This window comes from Rhea pennata, chromosome 20, assembly GCF_028389875.1.
Source record: "Rhea pennata isolate bPtePen1 chromosome 20, bPtePen1.pri, whole genome shotgun sequence".
NCBI lineage: Eukaryota > Metazoa > Chordata > Aves > Rheiformes > Rheidae > Rhea > Rhea pennata.
The window spans coordinates 6,381,798-6,405,996 of record NC_084682.1 but is presented as its reverse complement, the minus strand read 5'-3'; the positions used below and the strand labels follow the sequence as shown (position 1 = coordinate 6,405,996).

The following is a 24,199-nucleotide window of genomic DNA, read 5'->3' as shown; positions in this document are numbered from 1 at the left end:
GTTGAACGGCGGGGGGCGGCAGGGCCAGCCATTTCCCCTCCGCCGCCGCGCCGCGTCCCCGGCGGTTAAGCGGGGCTCAGAGTAGCCGCACGCTTGGCCGAGGGCACCGGCGACAGGAATCTCTCGTCTGCCGCACGCCGAGACACAGCGTGCAGCTGAGGTTTAAAGCCTAAGGCTGTTCTGCCAGCCCGGGCCGCCCCAGGCCCTGCGGGAAGAGAAGTGCCAGTGCCAGCACCATCTTCCTCCTCCTCCTCCTGGCGCCGCACAGCCGTGAGGAAAGTCGGATATGCCACTGCTAAGTTCAAGCCGCTTTTATTTGGAATGTATCAACTGTTTAAATAAATAATATTAATAAAAAAACATTTTTCACATTATAGCTTCACCTGGAACTGAAAATAATTTTTATTCTGCTTTCCTTCCTCCCTCCCCTCGCCTTTAGTAACTTAGCTCATGCAATTATCTTCAAAGAAAAACGAAAAACCTCGGCTTTCAAGCCCTAGGAAGGACAGCTGCCGGAGGGGACCTGCAACCCGCACGCTGAGCGCTTCTGCGCAGTGAACTCACCTGAACCATGTGCAAAAAAAAAAAAAAAAAAAGAAAAAGGTCTTACAAGTCACCTAAAATTCACATTTCTTCTGTAGTATATGCTCCAGCAAAAGCCAAAACCAAACTCAGATTTCCAATTCTCAACATGAGTTCACTGTAGTAAAATACATAGGTTGCTCTTCTCAGTATCAGAACATTTATTTTGACATCAAATTACTTGAAAATGACCTTTTTAGGACTTGCATCCTTTTTACTATGGGGAGAAAAAAAAAAAAAAGATCAATTATTTTTGCTCCTTACATTAAAATAGTAATTAGTCTAGCCTGTAATACACTAACAACAGAGAATTTAATGAAAGACCAAAACCACATTACTAAAGAGAAAAAAAAAAAAAAAAAAAAAAAAGAGAAAAAACACTCTATGCAATCTTTCTATAAGTTAAACAGATTTCAGTTAACTATGTTCAGGAAAAAGCATTTGCTAAAGATCTAGTGCTCATTTTTAACGATCAGAACCCAGCAATTCATATTCAAGTAACTAAGGCTACAATTCCTGACACCAGCGAACACCTTTCAAGGCTTCTCTAAACATCATCAAAAAGCGAAACTAGGGAAGCACTCAATTACAAAAAAAAAAAATCTCTGTAGGTCCTTTCAACAGTAAACCTCTATTTTCTTGCATTTAAGCTACTGTGTTCTCATTACCACACAAAACTCTCCCCTCAACCATGAACACGATGGACCCTACTAATAAGGGAGCATTTGTAAGGCATAGTAATGACCAAGTGGAAGGCAGATCCAGTGTTAATGGCTCCTCTTCCTCGAATGCAAGCCGTCGCCTACACCGGTCCTCTTGACTTCATACATCCTTTAGTTCAGATCTTTTTATAACCGTTGAAGAGATTTTCTGCTCACATTTTACCTTTCACACCACTTAGTCTCTGTCCGTCACCAAACTCAAATTATGAGTATTTACATGGAAATACAGTGGTTATTAGCAACATTAACAACAGATCACAGCCAGCTGCTGAGCTCAGAAACACGCAGGGGTTCAGAACAACGCAGAAGCCTGTCTCCATAGGGCAGGTCCATGATTCCTATCTACCTTCTCCTTTGAGGAAAAAGAAGGTCATACTGGATCCGAGGCAGTAATACAACACGAAAGTTTACTGGAAAAAACTACTGGTTAAATAAATTTATCAGGATCTTGAAAAACAGGTTCTGTATAAGTACGGTTCTATTTTAAAGCTAAAGAAGGGACATTAATGAAAGCACACATTAAAATGAATTATTACAGTGATCAGACATTGCAGTCATTTACTCGTAACAGTATTTTTATGAATCATTTATAGATCCAATAATTAAATACAAAAAAATCAAGGGTGCCACAAGAAAATAGTATGGCTTGAAGCCCAGTCAGTCCTCAGATTGCCCTTTTAGTCACTGCACCTTTCATTTTACATGCTGCTAATTCTCACACATAATGAAGCAATAAAGAAAGTTAACTGCAGATTCCTTGCTTTTGTGAGGCCTCAAACCAACTTCAACTTAGTATAAAAACAGAAGAAAAAAGATGAAATTTGTTAAAAAGCAGAAAAGGGAAGAAATTCATAGACATTTGGGGCTGATGGAAATCAGGACAACGCAGACAATTTTCCACACTGTCAAAACGTAGCAGGCAATGTTCTTGCTACATGTTCTATTCATCAGAACGTGATATGCTATCATTATTCCTTATTGAGAATTACTGGCAATCAAAATAAATGCCACAGGCAACAGGAAGAAAAAAATGCAGCTGCCCACTGATCAACCTTTTACCTAGCTAGGGAGGGTATGTGGGTAAAAAAGCTGAATGTAACAAGTCAACCATGTGCATATCCACATGTACTATACAATAAGAGCATTGAAAAATATTGACATGAGACACTGATCCTATAATCTTCCTTTTCTCTTTCAATTATATATATATATATACACACACATATATAGTTAAACAGCACACAGGGAAACACCACTATAGCTTTCACTGTGGCCAACAGGAGAATTTTCACAAATATAAAAATGTAAGTTTTTAAATTGTTAGATTTCTTCAAAACATAATACAGCTAAATTGAAAGAAATACAAATTTTCAGCATGTAACAAAAAAAATCCCCAGGAATTTGCACAATTCTCAAACATCGAACTTTGCAGTCCTGAACCTCAATTTACTACAGCAGAACACAGTATCACCAAAACAAGTAAGTGGAACTCTTTGAGAGCAATGATGCTGCTTGGATACTGTTTGAAACTTGCCTGTACTAAAAAAAATTATCTTAGACTTACATTCAGTATTTTGGAGGAAGGGGATGTGACAGTCCCTTTATGCTTTATCCATGCTGGCTCTCCACCCAGGAAGCATTATTTTTATTATTTTAGGAGGAAAGGAAAGGTGCTGGTAACAGCCAGAAGGGCAAAGCAGTGTTGTTGATTATGAAATGCCCTGTTCTTTGGATGAACTGTGTAAAATATTTTGTTAAAAGACTCCGTGTTACAAATATTAAGAACAAAAAGATCTTAAAAATACAGAGTATTTCCGCCTCTTCTAAGTTCAAAGCTCAGGGAAACATATTTTGCTAGAATTAACTGTAAGTTTGCTGTGATAAACATATGGGACAATGCCCTACATAACACAGGGCCAACCACAGACTGCAGACAAATGCGATTGCTTTAGGTTTCAAGTGGTATATGCATCTCTATTTTCGTATAAAAGGAATGGAGACACTTCTGGAACCTTCACTGCAGAGTCTTTGCCAATGTCCAGCTTTGGGGCAAAGGAAATCTTGCTATATTGCAGAGTCATAATCTTGAGGCTCAGAATGTAAAAACCATCATGATTCAGTGTCTGATCCAGAACTGCTTTCCCGGCTGATTTCAATCTGTAGAGATGGTAAATTATCCAATCTACTCTTTTTTTGCCGAGACTGTTCTTTTTCCTTAATGAGAGCACCCCAAACCCGCTGAAGCTCTGAATCATCTTCCTCTGGAGATGCTACAGAGTTTTCAGGTTTATCTGAAGTCTTTTCTTGTGTCTTCGGAGCAGATCCTAAGCGCGTCCATAAATTACCTAATTAGATGTGAGAAATACAAACAAACAAAAAACCCAACTTTTTTTTTTAAAGAAACAACATAAAATGATAGGACTAACAGTTCTGAAAGAAGTCTGAAAAATCAAGTTCTAAGTTCACTGCATCTCCTTAAATATTCCTGGTACTCCAATTTCTCCCATCTTAATGTTTGGAATAGAACTATGCTTTGAAGCAGCAGTCAAAATTAAAATATGGGAGGATCAACAAAGCCTCATTCACACCATTTGCAGAGAATGCCACATGTCTGAACTGCCAGTACACACTTACTTTATGGTCTTCTTCTGACCACAGTTTTAAAGTATGCTTTTACTTTTAAACATACCTATATAAACATACTGCTGTCTTACTCAGCTGAAATTCCCTGCATATATTTAGAGAAGTCTCTGCTTATTTCAATGAAAGATCAAAGATGTTCAGACTTCTATATTCTTTACCAATATAGCTATTACATGGGTGACAATGTAAACAGTAACAAGCTGAACTGTGCAGGCAAAAGGCATTAGTAAAATTAGCATAAGTAAAATTTATCTTAGTTGAGTCCACATGAAGTATTCTAGTATGGACACAAATGTGTTAGTAGAAAGTTACTTTCCATATCCAAGAGAAAACTAATTACCATTGTTTCAATCTAATATTCACAACTCTAAAAAACGCAGTTGGAAAATAAATATAATATTCAAATGAGGAAAAAGAGCAGCGTTCAGGAGTCACTTAGACACTGTTTTCCCTTGTTCTTTATGTAGTTATACTTCTGTTGCCACAATTCTCCCTCAAAATAACCCTTTTTACTGGTGACTTTCACCTGCCCTGTGAAATATGTATACAGTCCATTACGTTTTATGTGAGTGAAATCAATATCTCTTCGGGGTAGAGTCTGACACTTTTGATTTGCTATAAATTCTTCCCAAGTTTTTGTAGACTTCAAAGGTCTGACCACACATTTATTAATTCTCCTTCAATTTCACTTAACAAAACATCCTGCATGATCTTCAGTTGAAATTCCTCTTACATTCTAAAATCAAAGAGATTGCATTATCACATTTTCTCTACAAAACTAACCTGATTTCTTCTCTCTGGTATCAGAGTAGAGGCCTTTTACATCTTGTTTGGGGATTCCTAATCGGCTGTGTACATCTGATATTGGTTCTCGACGAGGAGCAGAGGTATTACTTGGAGACTTAATTTCTGGAGAATGTGGTCTTTTTCCCAGTCTCTGCCGCACATCTGTGGATATTTTCAGTGATTAAAATGACAAAAATTACATGCTGCATTTAGTTTAGTTCTGCCAGCTAATTTTATGTTCTTCACTCACTTTCTAAAACTTCTAACTAGAGAGGTGACTCGTTTTTTTTAACCTTTCCGAATTCTTTTCATTAGGTCTTTCATGCTCAGCATTCAGTTCTGGAAATGTATACAATACCACTTGTCTAGATTTCCTCCCCGATCCTCTCTTCCCCCTTTTTTCCCTCCAATAAATTTGACATTAATTGTCTTCAGGCCGTGTTCTGAACAAAGGACCCAAAAAAAAAAAAAAAAAAAAAAAAAGGAATAATTACTCCATAGCTTGCTGCACTTCTAATTTAGCAGCACAACAATGGAAAGAGAAGTATGTATCCAACATGAGGTATGATTACAGGGAAGTTATGCCTTTTATGATTCCTTTCAGATAATAACTAACTAACTTTAGAATTCTAATACTGCTTAGTATCTTGCAGAAGAAAATGAAAACCAGAACATAAGAATCCTAAATGGACTGAAAATTAATCCATGAAGGGATGCGAATCATGTATTCTGACGTTTGTCTCGTTTGGCTTGATGCTCCTGGTCCGGTCCAAACAGAAATAAGAGGGCAAAGAAAACTAAAAGACTCAGGTGGCAAGTTATCAGAGCCTCAAAATGCACAGAAGTGGCAAAATACACTAACACAACTTCCACATTGCACCGGTGTAAAAGAGTATCTTACACTGTCAGTCAGACAACCTTTGGACACTACATATGCCAGAGGTAGCTGAAATTACATACACATATACTTTTTTTTTTTTTTTTGCCAAAAAGTGTAAATTAATTGCCAAATAAAAAATAGCTTCACATTCACATTATATAGATACTTTCATATAAGTAGCTAGAGTCTCAAGTTTAATTTTGTACATAAGCCCCTGAAAGTGCTACCTACTTTCCCATAGAGAGGTTTAGATTCTCTGCTTCAAGGAGTAACTAAATCTAAAAGGATAAAGTGGGGGAAACAGACACACAGGCAAAGAAATTGAATAAATGTCACACTCTGACTTAAATGTACTTCATTTTTCCCCAAAAGCAATCCCCAGCTCTGGCTCCCAGTGAGGAAAATTAACTGTATGAATGCAGAAAGTGCTGCTGAACAGAATTCCTCAGTTCTGTGGAAGACTGATGTGAAATAAATACACTCATCTTTATGAGCCAGTAACAACTCTGCCCAGTGTAAAAATTTCAAATTACCTGATTTTACAATGCTGTTTGGCTGACGTGGCCCATTATTATTCTGACGTTTTTCTTCTAACAGAAGTCTTACATCTGCAACTTTCTCTGATGATCCTTTACTGCCAATCCGATTTTTGATATTACTGGTTGCTATGCTATCTGCTCGCATAGAGTTCCTAAATAAAATAACAATAGATTCAAAAGTCCCTTACCTTAAATCTAGTATAGTTCTTAAAAATTCTTTTATATAAAATTACATCACTGAAAACAGTAAAATCAAGGTTTTTCTACTGAGAAACAGGGGTATAAAACATTACTTAAGAGAGCACGTGTTCTAGTCATAATCCTGAGTCTAACAACAATCATGTGAATACCTCTGTATCTATTTTCAGGTAGCTGAAACATCAAGTTTGGTCAAACATCAAGTTTGTCTCTCTACAGCAATGCCTCTAGGTCAAAATTCAGAGCAAATGAATAACCTAAGAATTTGTAAGAGTTAGTACATATTATAATAAACCATTGTACAATTATACTACCAAAGTTTCATGTTTTAAAATTATTTTAACTTAAATTACGTATACTGTAGGTTATTAATAGAGCCATAATGACATCAGCATTTTCAGTATTTTGTATTTCTTCATTAAAATATCTACTACAAAACTATGCTAAGAATTAAAACTGCAGCTTCAACAGCGTCAAATCTTTAAGCTGTTACAGTTCTGTTGGTAAGATCCGCTTTAATCAGTCTTAAGGGAAGAGTCAGCTAAGGAAAGATTTCAAAGAGACTTATCATCTACCACCGAGAACTTTTCATGTGTACAACTGTGACTGATATATCGTCACCTTCCCCAAAGCATTATCAGCTCCTGGCACTGTTGACCATAGGTATCTTCAGTCACACTAATATTTTGTTCTATCTCACTTCTTCATAGTGCAAAACCACCTTCTCAAATATGGACATAATTACCTGAACAGAACCAACTTTACACCTTATTTAGTTAGATTAGTATGCCTCTTCAATGCTACTTACTACTTAAAAAAAAAAAAAAAAAAAAAAAAAAAAAAGCTTTTACCTAATGTTTTTCAGTTGGGATTCCACCTCATCTGCATACATTGTCATTTTCATGCTTTTTTTGGGAGAGGGGGTTGATATCATTTTCAGTTCAAGATCATAGTCCATTTCATCAGAATCAGATGCACTAGCACTTGATCGTCTGGCTGTACTGCGGTCTCTAGACTGTTTGAAAGCTTGCAGTTCATCACGGTACTCAACCACAACTCTATCATCTTCATCCATATCCTGATCTTCCTCCTCCTCCTCTTCCTCCTCAATAGGCTCCTCGGGAACATTTACTAGGCCTGTAGCAAAACATATTCTGATAAACTGAAATCTATTGTTCATATAAAGTACCTTGAAACAAAGGCAAAAAAACCCACCGTAAAATAAGTGATCCTTCTTTTCATAGGAAGTGTATGTAGTTCTTCAAGACTAAAGAGAGATTTGCAAAATACTCTAGGTGGAATCTGTATTAGAGAATAATCTAAGTGGAGGTAAATCACCACGACAGAAAACAAGTCTGTGTTGTTCACAGTCTCAGCAGACTGCTGAAGTACAAAGCTGAACTGAGTATATAGAGTCTAATTGTTTCTTGTAGGACTTAACGCAACAACTGCTGGCTGTGCAAGCTATACAATTCCTCCAACTCTCGTGAGCAGTAATGCCAAAAGAACACACACGTGATTAGTCTGAATTTACTATATATGCACCGATTTAGATATAAATCAACCTTTTCTATTTGGTTATCAGCAGTGCACAGATATCATTCCAGAAGACAGTACATTATCAGCACAAAAAATCTTTAGTGTGATTTGATACATCCATTATTTTTAACAGCCTACCAGGATATTATGAAACTTACAGACATTATGTTTTTCTCAAGTCAAAGATTTTTATACCAATTATTTTTCTAATGCACACCCACTACTTTAGATGCTATCTGCAGATACTCAAGCCTGATTAATAGTATTTTCTTAGCTATATTGTTCCATATCTAGTGCTCGCTATTTCAAACAACAGAATTGAAAGAGCAAATACGACAAATTGCCACAAAGTTTAAAGAGATTTTTCTTTTTCTTTGCCATTGATGATACAGCCCCATGTCCTAAATTTGTAAAATAAAAACATCAAATAAAGTGTCAACTATTTGGTAAGCCGACGAGTAGCATGAAGTTTAGACCTCAGGTGTTCCTTGTAAAATCTTAAAATGTACCTCAATTTTGTTTTTTGTTTGTTTGCTTGTTTGTTTTTAAGAAGTATACCTGACTTTCACGCACTGCAAGGGATTAGACAACACATTGTTTAAGGTTCTTTCCAGCCTTACATTTCTTTTTTGTCCTTATAGATTCTGTGTATTGGCATCAACTACCTGAATGACGATGTTTATAAGGAGGAGTCAAGCCAACATCATCCCCAATGAGTGTCCTTTTCTTTATCACATCCCGATGGATTCGACGTGAATGGTATCTTCGCTTCCTGAAACACCATTAAAAGGATATTTCTGTCACAGAAAAGGCATAACGGACTGGAGCTGTATCTCCAGTCCTAGATTAAGCAAACGCAACTATCACTCCCTTTAATAGGGGACAAACACATTTATGCCAGAAGCCTGTTCTGTCAGAATGTTTTCAATATAAATGTTCATTAATTCCAAGAGAAAAATATTTGCCTTGCAAATTCATAGTCACTTTGCTAAAATATGATTCACACTTCAATATCTACATCTGAAAGAAAAATCTACAACTTAAACAAGTTTAGACTATCCTGAGTACTTGGTATGTTCCCATTCTTCTATCCTATACTCAGAGAATTACTAAGAATGCTCACCAAGAATTGCTAAGAATCCCCTTCATGCCTCCATAATTGGGATTGCCATATTTCATGTAATATTGGCTTCGTCTTGCAGCTCCCAGCTCTTTCTTGTCATCTGAAAAAACATAAATTAAAGGAATCTTTCCCCCCATAGAGTATATCATACTACACTAACGTAAAAATAAATAACCATCCAGCCAAAGGCACAGAGAATGAAAGGAAGACTGAATGTGTCTTACAGATCAATATTACTTCAGTCTTCCTCATGGAAGGATGCAATTTTGCTGACACCACCTATGAAATTTCTCCTCCCAAAGGAGTTTTATTTGTGTTCAGAAATTAAATTCAGTGGACATGCTGACTTTCTATGAATTAGCTTTATAGTGTATTACATCCCACTGTAACTGCTGGAGGCTGTACTTACATTAGTCCTGACTTTTTTATTCTCCATGGTCACTTTTCATACATATGTTCATTTTAGTAAATCATATTTATGAGTAACTCAACTGTTTTTAGTAATAGTTTCCACTAATACCTCATAAACATCTCAAATTATTTTCATATTTATAAAATGTGAGGTTAACCTTTGTGGAGAAGAGTATTGTAAAACCTATTCTATGGTATTGGGAAGAATGCCTCATATGGAGCCCAAAATAAAATTTTATAAACAATAGTAAAATATTTATTGTAAAATCTTAACACCTAAAGCTTAGCAAAACTAACAGTTTTTCAAATAAAAATTAGGTCATTCGAGTTATTAATTAGCCAACAAATAAAACTGCAACAAGCAATCAATTCATTATGCTTGTTAAGCTGTTCATTTACCTTTAGTAGCAAATCTCATGAATAGCTTGTTTCCTTTAGCCAGTTTATTGGCAGGGCGAAGATCATTACGCAGGAGAGAATCCTCTTCTACCTGGGAGAGGGCATCCAACTTTGGGGGGCAAAAAAGGTATTTTGGACTCAAAAATAAAATTACTGTTGAATGTAAATGGATTGCTTAAAGAGAAGCAATCAACTGATTATTAAGTCACTTTTCAAATCCTGTTCAAAAGAACTTTTCTTTTTCCTGACAAACTGATATGAATTTAAGTAATTTGTATTAAAGATTTAAAATATTACTTCTCTTCCTTCATAATATTATCTCAGATTATTAAATACAGTAATTTTCCAAGTGAAACTACAGTACTGATTAAAATTCAGCAAATAAATAGCACTTAAGTTGGACAATGAAAAACAAACACTTGGTTTTAATTTTTGTTTAATTTCTAACTGGTTTCATTAACAGGTTCTCATACCCTCACACAATGAGTAAAAAGCATTTTTTAAATCAGTATTTATGTTATATAGGCTAAAATTCAGATTTCCATGACCTCTGTGAGTGTTAGTATCCTGAATGATCCAAGTGATCAAGAAAAACTAATCACACCTGTAATGTATTCAGCCAAAGATTAACTTGACAAAAAGTCAATGTATATGCCCATTCCCAAGTAAATCCATGGACAGCGTAAATCCTTTTTGTCTCTTTAGGCACTAACTTTAGAACATTATTCAGTCTCTTATTTTTCTTTTGTGTTTTCTCTCACCAGAAAAGAGCTGCCACTCAAGCTCTTAGCTGCTGAATGCCCTTTCATTCCTCCAAATCTACTTCGACAAAGCATTTTTACGTGGATAGTCTCTCCAACAGCATATTTGCTCTTCCTGTCATTTCTCCATCCAATCTACTTTGATAATTATTAATTAGAACTCATGTAGTTAAAACTATAATGTTTTGAGAACTTTACACCAACCAGAGCAAAAGTTTTACATTAGTGCTTTCTCTTTCTTTCTATACTGACCTCAACATCACTTGGATTGTCATCTTCAACCTCACCTTCTTCTGTTTCATCATCAGAACTTTCCTCTGTTTTTTCTAAAAAGGAAAAAAAAAAAGAAAAAGAAAGGAAAATGTCTCCACTTTAGTGTCAGCAGTATTTCATTAACGTTACCTACAGTCTCTGAAATCAAACTGAAGATGTTATCCACTCTTCTGTGCAGCCTAGAGAATAATCAAAACAGTAAATGTCTACACAAATTTGAAACATGCAGGAGTACAGAATGACATTAATCAGACAGCCTCTGTGCAGACAAGTGCCTAAGGCAGCACACATGGATTATAAATTTAATTATTCGAAAACAAATGAAATTGCACTGCATTTGAAGTTACAACTGAAAACAAATGAAATAGCACTGCATTTCAAGTTACAACAGAGATCAGCAAGGGCAAGATTTGAAAAGGCACTCAAAAGCCTAATTCCTCCTCCCTCTCTTTAAAATGCTGCTAAGCATCTACAAGTATCCAATACGAAAGATCTTAAGTAGATTACTATTCAAAAGTTTAAAAGTTTCTGAGACAGCTCAAAAAAACAAAACTCCAACTTTAAGACTTAATTTCAAAGTTAAATAATAAATAGAAGAGTAGATACTTCCAGAACTACTTAAATTGTGAAATGCTAACATAGATTTTTCAATGGGAAAACTGTGATTGGATTTTTTTTTTCAAATATTCCTCAAAAAAACCCTCTATATTGATAACTGTTAACACATAACAGTGTCACTTCTTATGCAGAGATCTCAGAGTACTTTATAGATGCTACATAAGACTACGGAAACTGTGAAAATAAAGAACTCTGAAATATAATCTCCTCCAACAATGGATTTGACAATTCATAATGGAGAGCAGGAGCTCTTCAACTGATCTTGACAAGTATACACAATTTCAAAGAAGAAAGTGAAGCACAATTAACCAAACTGACACCAAAGAGAGCATTCAGGAAGATAAATTAGCCAAATTCAAACCTGAATATTTAAATTCCATCAGAGAGAGCATTCATCCACTTAAAAAAGAAAAAAAATTGTTAACTTCTTGTGGTATTATCTCTTGCTTCCTTAGCTATCTAAATAACTCCCAAATTCTTATCTAAAAAAGAAATGCAACTGAATCAAAACATTTCAGTATATCTATATGCATCTCATTCCTTAAGGTGTAATCAAAGGGTCTGAACTTTACTTAATATCCCACTTGTCCAGAGGAACAGGTGAATAAGTGTATGCAGGAGGAATTCAGATGACAACGCTTTTTATTACATATGTGATGTAGTGTAATGATGGTGCAATATGTATTTTGTGGCCAAAAGGATTAATATAGAAATATTATTACCTATTTAATTAAGACATTCCCTAATGTCCAAAAACTTCAGAGCAACCTTACTTAAAGCATTATCAACATTTGCTCAGCATTTGAAAGTTACATGAATTGTTGAGCAGCACTGCCTTGTGCAGAAAAGCAAGAAGAAAGGGAGATAAGTAAGAAGGATCCATGAGATCAACAAAGCCCTAAAAAAATAGACTTCAAAGACAGGTTTTGAATAGAGATTGGTCATTTGCATTTTGTTGATAGAGCTGAATTAAATATGCTATTTAACAGGGTTAACATAACATTGCTCTTTGTTAGTACTGTGTGGTACAGTACTTTGAACCACAGCAATTAATCACCTCAGCCTAACAGCAAAACAGTTCTACACAGTCATAAGGTAGCAAAAGCCTAATTCTCAATTTATATCCATAGAAGTAAAATGGATTTAAAACTAGGGCATGCAGGTACCAGATTCACCACAACATCAAAGTGTTTTGCTGCTTTGCTCCATTATAACTGACTTTTCAGTGTGCTTCTTCTCTAAAAGTATGAGGGCCACATTTAGAGATGATACGCACAGCAGTGAAGTGATCCATTGGCATGTCAGTGTTAACAATACACATGGTAAAGGATGGCATTGTCTCAAACAAAGGAATTGACTGCTGTTTTTCAAAAAATATGACAATTTCTTACACCTATTTTCCACACCCTTACCATCCATCCTTTTACCTCCTTTGCATGCACATCACACAGACTTACTTCTGTGTGAGCTGTAACACTACAAGCATCATATCTGAATATGACCCTGCACCTAACATGCTCAGTAGGGACTGAATTATTGCTTTTGGTCTAGCTCCAACCCACCTTTTAAGAAGCAGCTTCTTCAAAAGGTTTCCAAGATGAAAGCCTTTTTTAAAGCGGCAGAATACATTTACCTGAAACTGTATGATAGAAGCTCCTTCAGTAACTTAGATTATGCAGTACCCAAGCACAAGTTTCATTGATTTTACTAGATCATCTCTATATATGCATATCTCATCTACCTTTCTTGTTTTTTTCAGCTGTCTTCTCTTCATTGTTTTCCCTGTTTTTTGGTTTCTCTTGATCAGGCAGGGAACTCATATTTATTAGGGCCCGTGATGCTGTTACTTCATCAAGCCAGACCACATTACCTATGACATACACACATAAACACACACAAACAAAACAATTTTTTTTTTAAAAAAAAGGTAAAACAAGTAGTTACATACACTTCCTTACTGGAGAGAAAACACTAACAAAAGTTCAGAAACATTCTTATGAAACAACATGAAAAAAAGTAATCAGATATATTCTTTGCAGGGGAAGACATTATTTAGCACATTTGATAAGCTGAGGGACATACAGCTTTCAACACTTTACAAAAAAAAACACGTAACAATTGATCGAAACCAAAGCCACTGAAATGCACAACCATATATATTATTGAATACTTCCCAAGCACAGCAAATTAGGATATTGAATCAGGGCTAATGTGTCCCGTGACTGTATTAGTACATAAATGTGGTTAAAACAAAGATAGGAAATAAACCTTTTTTTTTCCTTTTTTTCTTTTTTTTTTGGTAACTTAACAATACCTTGGACCTTACTGCAGAATTCTGTTATCTTTTCCAAAAGGCAGAAAAATAGGAGTCTGTTCAAATATTTAGCAGAGGTTATAGTATACATTGATAAACTATGTGATGACTAGAGTTTCTAGAGCACTTAGAAAGGTACAGTGAGATTCAGTATCTGCCTCATGTACATGCCTTAAGTACCAAGATCTTAAGTATAAATTAAAATGATAATTTATTAGGCTAATAAAAGCATTTTAAAGACACAAATTCAAAGAGCTAAAAAAAATCCTTAAAAATGGATTTAGAACAAAAGCTTTCTCTAGGGATGCATTCAATACAAACACAGCTACAAATGTTATTTGCTGCTCTGCCATTAAGCAGCTCAGGAAATGACAGCAATAAACGTATTCAGACATCCTAAAAACTACATAGCATCTCAAAACATACAAAAAAGCCCCTCTTCTATTACTTGGATCCACAAGACTTACAAGGTGAGGAGCACCCAGATGCTAAGTTCAAAAACTGGCTAATAAGTTTTTCATGTAAGTATACCTGCCTGCCCTTGACATGCCAAATTTTCACAGCCTTTACAATTTTACATTCCTCAGTTTGAAGCACAGAATGCTGTCTCAACTCACCTTTGCACTAAGACACCTTGAGATGTAATTCAATTGGGAACTTTCATGTTTTTGCCATGTTGTGACACAAATCTACGATGAACAGACAATGCTTCTTCCTAAAGTTTTCACCCAGGTTTCATATCAATGTGTATCACAGCTGAGCATAACAATACCTTATATTACTAATCTAACAGCATGCTTACTTAAATACAGCGCAGAACGAACTACCAAATAATCAAGTGAGTTTTAACTATAAATGGTGAAAGTATGGTTAAACTCCGAAGCTAGTATTTTTGCATTCCAAGGTTACTCTTATTCTACACTAAATTCACTGATGTAACATTTCAGAAAAAATACCTCAGATACAAATGTTAAGCTGTGCACTTGCTAGTGTAAGCATCATCACACATTCATCTAGTAATTCTTTACTGCAATTTTCTACCAGGGCTCATTGTTTTTCACATCTTCTGTCAATTTCTGCCTATATAGCAAACCATCACACACACTGACTTCAAGGTTACTAATATTTTTGTAGTATACTGTATCTTTAGTGTTGCATTCAGACTTAATTCCTATACCGTCATTCCAAGAACTGCACTCCACTAATTATCTGGTCTTTGCCATGCTTGCCAATAAAGTAGCCCCCAGTAATCCCAATTCAGTTGGGAAATTTGCACTGGCTCCTATTTCTTTTTCATATGAAATTTCCAGTTACAGGATTTCCAGCCACATTACAATCTCAAAGCCTTCCAGTTCCATGATCCAGTGCCATTTTGGGGCTGGGCAAACAGCTCTTCTACCATCTTCAATATCACAGAGGAAAGCACAACTGTCAGCAACTTTATATCATTCTGACAATCTCACTGCACACATACTCTGCAAAACAGCCCTTGAAATGTGAATTTGCATTCCTTTTCCAGTCTATGTAGACCACATCCAGCTGCTACCTTCTTCCACCCACTTTAATTCCTCCTTAAGAATGCTCTAAAAGAATATTACATCAAGTCTGTTCCTTCCCAGCACAAAACCATACCAATCTGCCTAGTTGCACACAGACACTTTTCAGTAATCTTCTCTCCAAATATCATTTTTCATGATACTTAAAAGTGGGTATACTACCTACATCAAAAGCAAGCAATACAAAATTTTTAGATCTTCTTCTTTTCTGTCACTTAGAGGCTTGCAAGTTATTCTATGCTCTCCCTTTCCAGTAACTTCAGATAGTCAATCATCACTTTCTGGTTAGATGCTTTCTCTTTTACATTTTCCTAAGCACAATATAGTTTTTCCTTCTCTATGCATCAGTTTATTTTCATTCATTACTTCAAATTCTGTTAACTGGATCACAATTTTTGAACAATACCACTTTAGCTTGTAATGAACTCATTCATATCCCACATCAGTGGCTTTCCTGCTTTGGCAATTTGGTCACTGGCCACACTTCTGGCTACTGCTGCATTTCTTTGGCCTCCTTATCAACCAGTGATTGGGGTAACGATAAGTGCCCTCATTTATGAGTGAGACATTTTTCTTCTAATACTCAGCTAGACAGTATGCTTGATTTCCACCATGTGTTACTAATTATTTCATTCCAAATCTCTTTTGACTAAGGCTAATTATTGGGAAACTGAGGTAGATAAATATCAGTAACTTAAAAAGTCACTAAAAATGTAAGGCAGGGCTAAGACAAATATAAAAAAAGATTAAGAGTTACAGAAAAAAAAAGACTCCATTTACTTACATGATGTATCATCTAACCACTCAATATGAGCAGGAGGATACTCTTTGAAATAGGCAAAGATGTCCTGTGTACTCATCTCATCCACCCCACAAATGTAAATTGTATCCAGTCTTACTTTAGGAATTGCTATGAAGAGAAAGAAATATATAAGTAGTACTCATTTCTATAGAAAAAGCTTTTGTTAGTAACACGCATGATTATAAAACATTTAAAATAAGCTAACGGGGAGCTCACAAAAAAACAACTATGATGTACACTGATCTAAAAGACTAGAACTTGAATTATTATTCTACAATGGAAAACTTAATAATCTGAGAATTAAAAAGAGAAAAAGGTGGCTGCAACATTATGAGTGTTGGTAGACCCAGGTACTGAATGGAGATCAAACTGCCTTAAAAACATTTATTTTGAAAACACTACCAAAGTACATTCGTTAAATACCAAAGAGGCAGAATGCTACTGAGACCCGCGATCTAGACATGTACAAAGCACTTCCACCATTGTTTTATGGAGAGCTGTTACAGAGCATGGCTTAATTGGTCCAGGCTGCCAGTCTGGAAAAAAAAAAAAATCCTTGACAACTACCAGGATACCAGAAGTGCAAACCTGTTGAATGCACATCTCCCAGTCGATTTGCTTGCATTCCAGCATGCCATCTTAGAGCACATATGCAATGAGTCTAGATTCTCTGCGCATGCAGCACTGTATCTGATCTCACTGAGCACGGGACAGAGTCTTCTATCCTCTCCTAGTACACAAGCAATACCCTGGACCTTTTAAAATAATTTAAAAATCTTTAAGTATGGCTGATCTCAAAGGTGAATCTTCAACAAAAAGCACTAATTATTGTCACCAACAAGGTACGTAGAAATATTTTCGTTCTGGCACTGGTACAACAAAGAGTGAAATAATTTTTATAAAGCAGTTTAAAAAGCAGTGACAAAAAAAAGGCGAAAAAACAGAAGTGCTTTATTTTGACAACGATTTGGGAAAATCTATAGGAAAGTAGGAAGTATTATAGTACAAACTGAGCACAGAAACTGTGAGTAAGTAACAAGGGCACCTTTTCTTCTTGACTGTTTGATAAACTCATACCTTTCTTCATCATGTCCCGATCCAGTGCCACATTCCTTTGGGCAAGATTCACTTCAGCTCGAAAATGAAAACGTTTTGCTCTTTGCTCCTTTTTCTCAATTGCTTCCTGCAAAGTGTTAAATTACGCAGTCAAAACAAAAATCAGAGCAGCATTCCAAACAAGCTGCATTGAAGGACCAGATACTTAAAACACAATTTACCAGACAGTAATAATCTGTATTAATAATTCTGTTAATTTTGAAGAGTTATGTATGATTCAGAGTGTGAAAATGATTCATTAAAACTTTTTTTTTGTACCACATAATAGTTTTAACATAGGTCCAGCAACATAATGGGAATTAAGGTGCAGAGGAAACAAGCTATCTTGAACCACAGCTTAGCCTCTATGATGGAACAGTAAGATTATCTTTCCCTTCCTAAAGGACGTACAAAGGCTATGCTCAATAAATTCTCTCGAGAAACAAACACTTCCTCCACCTGGAAAATTCATCTTTTGTTGTAAAATTACCAAGACTTTTCATCTGTTTTTAAGCATATATAAAACCATTTTATACGGCTTTGTATCATATATATATATACCATATATAATAATGGTATATTTATACCATATTATATATGGTATAAAAACTTTAGAAGTATCTCTCTGAGCATGAGCTGCCACACACAGGGAACACCAGCAGGAGTGCTGACTACAAAGATCTTATTTAGTTTGGCAATTCTAGCTACTTCTAAAGCAGCTTGTAAGCAACATCTTAGGTGAATCCTGTGCAATTACTGAAACTGACTGATAAGATTCTTATTCTACAGAATTAATAAGAAATGTTATAGAGCTTTAGATCTTACTAATCTAACTCAAAATTGAAACATAAACCATGATTAAACAAAAATTGCCACCAATTATATATTTCAAAATACACATGTGCTTTTTACTATTTTTAAAAAAATGTCAAAAAATCTTTAACTACATCTATTAAAACAAAATTTAAATATTTAAAACAAAATTTACGTTATTACATGAGGATTACAAAAGTTCCATGATTTTTTAAAAGTTGTATGATTAAGGAATACAACCAAAGATGTCAATTTTCTCCTGGCTAGTATAACCTCGAATTCTTTACTAAATTACAATATACAGAAGCTAGATATTGAAGTCAAAACAGCTGATTTTCAATCTTCATCAGGAATATTTTTTATACTCTTTGGTAAGTTTTTGATGAATTTCACTAATGCAAAATGGGAATACATTTCTTTTATCAACACATTGCTGTGGGGATTCGTATTTGTTTGAACTTGTAAAATGTTACCAGTACTACAAAGCATACAGAAGACTAAATACTTTTTTCTCCACTACCAGATGCTATGTGTAGTGGCCAATTACACACGATGAAAAAAATGCCAATTCAACACTACATGTATAGATATGAGCTATGAAATCAAATAGTTCATTTAATTGAAGTTCAATAGAATTATGTAATTTTAAACTATTTAAATGCAACAGCTGTTCACATTCTTCAAACTAAGTTTTAAATAATATGATGCCCTTAAACAACACAAGGCAATGAAGCTAAATTTTCTTCCTGACACTTGCATAAGAAAAAACTCAGCTGTTGTGACTCAAAGCACTTTGTTTGGCAATACTGAGTAGCACCGATGTAATTTCAACATAAACATTTTTTAAAGTGCGTGCCAAAGCCGCAAAACAAGAATATAAATTCTTGAGGAGGTATAAAAGCTTTTTCTGCATGTGAATAATAACAATAATTAAAAAAAAATCAAAGATACAGATTCATAAAACTACAGCTTCATAAAACTACAACTTCACATATTCTGTGACTTAAAAATGCCTTTTTTTTTTTTTTTTTTTTTTTTTTTTTTACAGTTTACAGGAGACATCACATCCTGAAACAAGGCATATCCCACAAAAGAATTCTCTAGTTGCTGAAAAATACCAGCTATCTGAACATGAGGCTAAACTTCTGTGCATCTTCGGAAGAAATAAAATGCGTTACCATAACGCAAAAGTTACCTTGGAGGTTACGTCTATTCCAGTGATAAAACTTCCAGCTTTGTTTTCATATCTTCTACTAGTGTCCTGAAATAAAGCAAGATGGTGATAATATCTTGAGGAATGCTTTAATCAACAAACTCACTATTTTGGAAAGAAAAGAAGGCTAGTTCTGTAAGAAATCCATCCTCTTCTCCTTGATCGGTACTCCAAGCTACATCCCTAAACAGGTATATAAACATAACACTCACCGACATGAGTGAAGTTAAGAGCACATCAAATGAACCAAACTTCCTTTAGTATGAGGACTCTTTTCTTTGGCAGTATTTAGTTTCTGTCTCTGTAGCTGCTAAGCTTTTTACTTATTCTGTCTCAGCAATGCAGTGGAAGTGATCAAACACTCAAACAGTCAAATCATAAAGGTATCAGACTCTCAGACTTCCAATTTACAACTTTAAATCACAATCGAAGTCAGAACACCAAACCTTTCTTGCAGTTAAAAAAGCAACTTTTATCCCTCTTCTATTCATTATTTCACAACCTATTTCCAAAAAAAAGCAATAAAATATAAACCCATCTGATACAAATCTGTTGATAGAGTAAATATAAAGAACAATGAAGGAAAAAAAATCAGAAGTTTAATTTCCATCAGTCAAGTCTGCTGAATTTGCAAGACCGCACTAAACACCGCATACACTGGACCAGTCACTCAGCTCAATCTCTTCTATTGTTTGTTTTATGTAACAACGGCACCTTTTCACTCCGGCTCTAGCAGCCTCAGGACCATCACTAGGTAGCTGTAAATGTGTTGTTTACACTTGTGTTGCAATAATTATTTTGGCTAAAGCACTTTTAATCCAGTCTCAGTTTAGAAATAGCCAAGCACACAGAATCTAACTCTTTTCCTTAGTGTTAAACTTCCTCTGAAGCAGCAAAATGTGAAGAGTTATTACAACAAGGAAAAAAAAATCTGTTATTTGAAAGTGGAAAAAACACTGCCTAGGTTTTATTCTTGGAGTACAAAGAAGCAGAGTAACGTGCAGTCTCTTAGATCACATAGTTGGTAGGAGCTAAAGCATGTTGGCAAATCAGCTAATCAGAGATTCACATCTACAATAATTTCCACAGAAGTTTTCTTTACTTAGGAGTTTAGCCCTACTCTGACCCACTTTTTAGGTATTAAAGAGCCTCACTAAAAATTATCCAGGGGCAATTAGCATAAACGAAAAAGAAATCCTTCAAGCCTGCTGTTCAAAGCCCCGTACCCCCAGCGCCTCCAACCCCCTTCCCGGGGCCGCCCCCTCGGGCTGCCACCCCCAGCCCCACACCATTCCCCCCAGCCCCTTCCTCACGCCTCCCTCAACCTCCGCGCCCCCCCAAGCACGTCCCCTTCCCGCTTCCTCCCGCACTCCCCTCAGACAACCCCCGGCCCCACAGCCCCCCTGCCCGACACGACCCCGCCCCTTCCCCCCACGGGCGCCCTACACCCCCTCACAGCCCCCCTCTCCCCCCCCCAGCCCCCCGGGGCTGGTTCCTCCTTCGTCCTCGCCCGCCCCTCACCGGGATGAGCTCCCGGAGCGAGCGCCTCACGGGGGTGGTCTCCAGCTCGCCCTCTTCCACCTCCATAGGTTCCGGCTCTGCGCCGCGAGGCTCCGCCGTTGTCGCCGTTGCCTCCGCCTTCACCGAGATCCGCAGGCCCCGCACGGCCGCCATCGCTCCGCCAGGCCCGCCCTCGGCCCGGCCAGCGAGACGGCCCGCCGCGGCGCAGAGCGCCGCCGCTCGCAACCATCACTGAGACACGACGGCGGATAGAGCGCCACCCAAGGCTGCCAGCAGGAGCGGCGCCAACGGCCAGCTACTCGCGTCAGGGCCATAGAGACTCGGGGAGAGCGCGCCTCCGGCGGTCTTCCACGGCTACGGATCGGCAGAGGCTAAAGCCGCCATTTTCCCCACGCACGGTTTGCCGCGGGCCGTGCCGACTCCGAGGCGCTCAGGGAAGAGCGAAGACGCGTCGCCTTCCTTCAGCCCTGCAGTGGTGGCGCTGGCAGCTGATATCCTTTAGATCCCCCAGGATTATTATGTTGTGAATTTGCTGAGATTTTAAATGCCTGTCCCCCTTGGGCAGCCCTTAGCTTCCAGGCAGGCCTTGGATCCACGGCATCCTTTCGTGTGAGCCACTACACTGTCATGTGCTCTCAAATACGTGGACACTTAGTTACAGCAAAGCAGAAAAGTTGTAGGGAAAAATACAGAGTGAGCAAAAAAATAATGAGACAGAGGTGGTGAGTTGTAAGGTTATTGGTGCAGGCTGTGCTTTCCCCAATGACTTCTAGAGTGATCTGACTCCTAAAATACTAGCCCCCTCCCCCTTTTTATAGGAATGTCCTTCTGGACTTTTACACATCTGATAAATCTAATTTCCAGCTTTAAGTTATTTGTGGCAAATCTGTATCCTGTTGGGTTGAGTTTAAGCTGTTTTAGCAGAGAAGTGCTATCTCTTCTTGGCCTTCCTTTCACTGGGCTAAGTCATACTGTTTGGATCCATTCCCATGAAACAAATTCCTTATTCCCCTAATTATCTTCATCTCTATAGTTCAGCTATATCTCCCCTGAACACAGCAAACCAGAAGTATTTTAGCTGAGGGCTTACTATGGCTTTGGTCAATGGCATCAGCACTTCCCCTCCACAGCAAGACACTGCAGTTGATAATTCCACAGTTGCAACTGCATTTTGTCAGCTGCATCACATCTGCAGCTCATAGTCACCTTAAACGAACCTGTTCAGGACATCCATCCCCCTTGGTTGTCACATCCGGCTGATTTCAGTAGACATACCTGCTGTTTTTCGGGCTGCATGACCCTTCTGTCCTGCTTGGTTTCAGACTACTCCGTTCCTCAATTTTCTACAATTTCAGACCAAAACCCTCAAAACTCTCCTCTGTGATATATCACCTTTCCTTTGAATTGATAGTACTTCCCAGCAAATTTCAGTAATAAAATTTGATTTTTCCAACCTGGCATGGAGAAATTTTGTAGCTGACAACATAGGGGCTCCTCCCCTTATACGTAATCCAGCAGGACCAATATATTTTCTTGCTACCAGTCATACTTTCCAGGTTTATTATTTTTAACAGTCTCTGTGTAGAGGTCCTTACAAAACAGCTAATGGCTACTGTACTCCCCAGTGTGCTATATTTGGTGTTGACATCATGTAGTCAGTATCTGGCAGGAACCACAGACATGTGATACTTCCAAGACAGATGTGAACAGTTATGGCAGAGGCCAGACACACATAAGAATACACATAACATGACTATGTGAGTAGTAATGGGACAAAGACAGCTGCTGAGATTCTGAAATGACTGCAAGAATAAACATATCTCTGTGGCAGAAATGCTATTTCTCAAGATCATGGAGAAGAGAAACCAAAAGGTGGACCTCTTCCTCCTTTTCATTTTCATTCTGTAGGTAGAAATAGTATTGACATACATGATCTAGAGCAGATTTAAGAAAACCACCACTTCAGATGGTTAGGTAATAGTTAGAATTGGGTTATGTGAAACCATATTCTTTAGCACTGCACTTATTAGAAAGCAGATGAAGCCTTCAGTTAATCCAGAGTATTTCCCTAATTTTATTTTAACATCCTTGAATGTTGCCTAGGACAAAGCAATGTTAGAGAACCATATTACATCCCTCTCAGGATTTTGACTTGCTCACTGAACTCAGCAAAAAACTTTCTACTGATTAACTGTGGTTCTGGAGCAGTTGCCAAAATTTTAGTGCTCCCTAGGAAAAAAATAATCTTTAGGCTGACTGGCAGGGACAATCAAATCAAGTTTAGCTGCACTGAGAGGGGAAAAACTAGGCTGTGAAAAAGAGCTGGCACTAGTGGGGCTTTTACTCTCAAGTAGGTCAACAGAATCTTTTCTTTGTATCTTGCAGCTTCTTTCAGAATCTTGTTTAAATTTTTAGCAGTGAATTCTTCAGAATTAAAAACTGATCTAGTTTTATTCTGAAACTGTGGCCAAGAATTCTGTTGTTCCTTCGTATTCATCTCAGGCTGCAATGCTCTGCCTTTGAAAGGCCAGTACGGGCATGCAGGTTTGGGCGGAAGGGCTCCACCTTTATGGTAGCTTTTGTGCAGAAAGAATGGGTCAGTAGCAGCAAACTACTGCACAATGGGGGTGTTGCCTAAGCACTAAAATCATGAGGGAAGAGGAATTTGGGAAAGGTTACCAATCATTACCCGGAGAAGTCCTAAGGAAGCAAAGGCAATGTTACAAATAATGAAGGTCAGAAAGTGACTTAGAACTAGAAATCATTCCAGCCTAAAAATAGCAAAAGGAGCTTCTTACACCGGGAAAGTTTTATTCATCTCCCCATTGCTGACCACTAGAGGGAACTCCTGCAATAAGATTCCCAACTGGTTGCCTCAGGGAAAGCCAAACCTGATGTAAACATCCATCGTCTCCTGCAGTTTTGTGGTTCAGCTCAAAACAGAAGGAGATGGGGTTCAAGGGCGGGGACTGGGAAGGGAGGAAAAGCAGCAGTTTGCGGGCACTCAGTCAAAACCAGTCTTTTTTTACAGTGATCTGGCAGGAGGCAGAAAAACAAAGAAGTTTACCATTGTATGGGGGGTTTTGTTTTGTTTTGTCTGTGAAACACTGAACAGAATGGATGTATTTTCTTGCTACAGTGATTTAACTATCCTAGATTCTTGAGCTCTCATAAAGAATCTGCAGCTGCAGCTTTTCAAGTTTGTGAATAACTTGGGCATGGAACTGTACCGAAGAGATGTATTTCTGCAGCTGGCTGGCGAACTCCACATGTCAGCAGGTGGAAAGGAGCTTTGGGTTCCAAATGGATTATGACTGTCTCCTGCCTACTGTCAATCTGGAGAGCAAACAGGATCAGCAGGGGAAGGATGTTCCTTTGGTTAAACCATTGGGAAAGCTGATATCCAACACC

At 37.4% G+C, this 24,199-nt stretch overlaps 1 protein-coding gene across 2 annotated transcripts; it reads right to left on the bottom strand.

Annotated features, from left to right (window-relative positions):
- Window positions 1-378: 378 nt before the first annotated feature.
- Window positions 379-20,954, bottom strand: NCBP3 (nuclear cap binding subunit 3). Of its 2 annotated transcripts, XR_009960441.1 has the most exons (14): window positions 20,789-20,954; window positions 19,250-19,315; window positions 17,224-17,329; window positions 16,129-16,254; window positions 13,216-13,344; window positions 10,836-10,909; window positions 9,823-9,931; window positions 9,013-9,112; window positions 8,555-8,661; window positions 7,202-7,487; window positions 6,147-6,304; window positions 4,731-4,895; window positions 2,869-3,649; window positions 379-799 (listed from the first exon to the last, which is right to left on the bottom strand). XR_009960441.1 is itself a non-coding variant. In XM_062592624.1 (13 exons), the coding sequence occupies exons 1-13, from the start codon at window positions 20,939-20,941 to the stop codon at window positions 3,414-3,416; spliced, it is 1,815 nt and encodes a 604-aa protein (XP_062448608.1). In that variant the 5' UTR covers window positions 20,942-20,954; the 3' UTR covers window positions 2,385-3,413. The 2 variants fall into 2 exon arrangements, 1 of the variants encoding a protein (XP_062448608.1); XM_062592624.1 differs by lacking the exon at window positions 379-799 and having other exon boundaries at window positions 2,385-3,649.
- Window positions 20,955-24,199: the final 3,245 nt, after the last annotated feature.

Coding starts and splice junctions, on each gene's coding strand:
- NCBP3 (XM_062592624.1), bottom strand. CDS start 20,941: ATGGCGGCCGTGCGGGGCCTGCGGATCTCGGTGAAGGCGGAGGCAACG. Junction 17,330..19,249: donor GAATAGACGTAACCTCCAAG/GTAACTTTTGCG, acceptor AACACTTTGCAG/GAAGCAATTGAGAAAAAGGA. Junction 3,650..4,730: donor TACCAGAGAGAAGAAATCAG/GTTAGTTTTGTA, acceptor ACATCTAATTAG/GTAATTTATGGACGCGCTTA.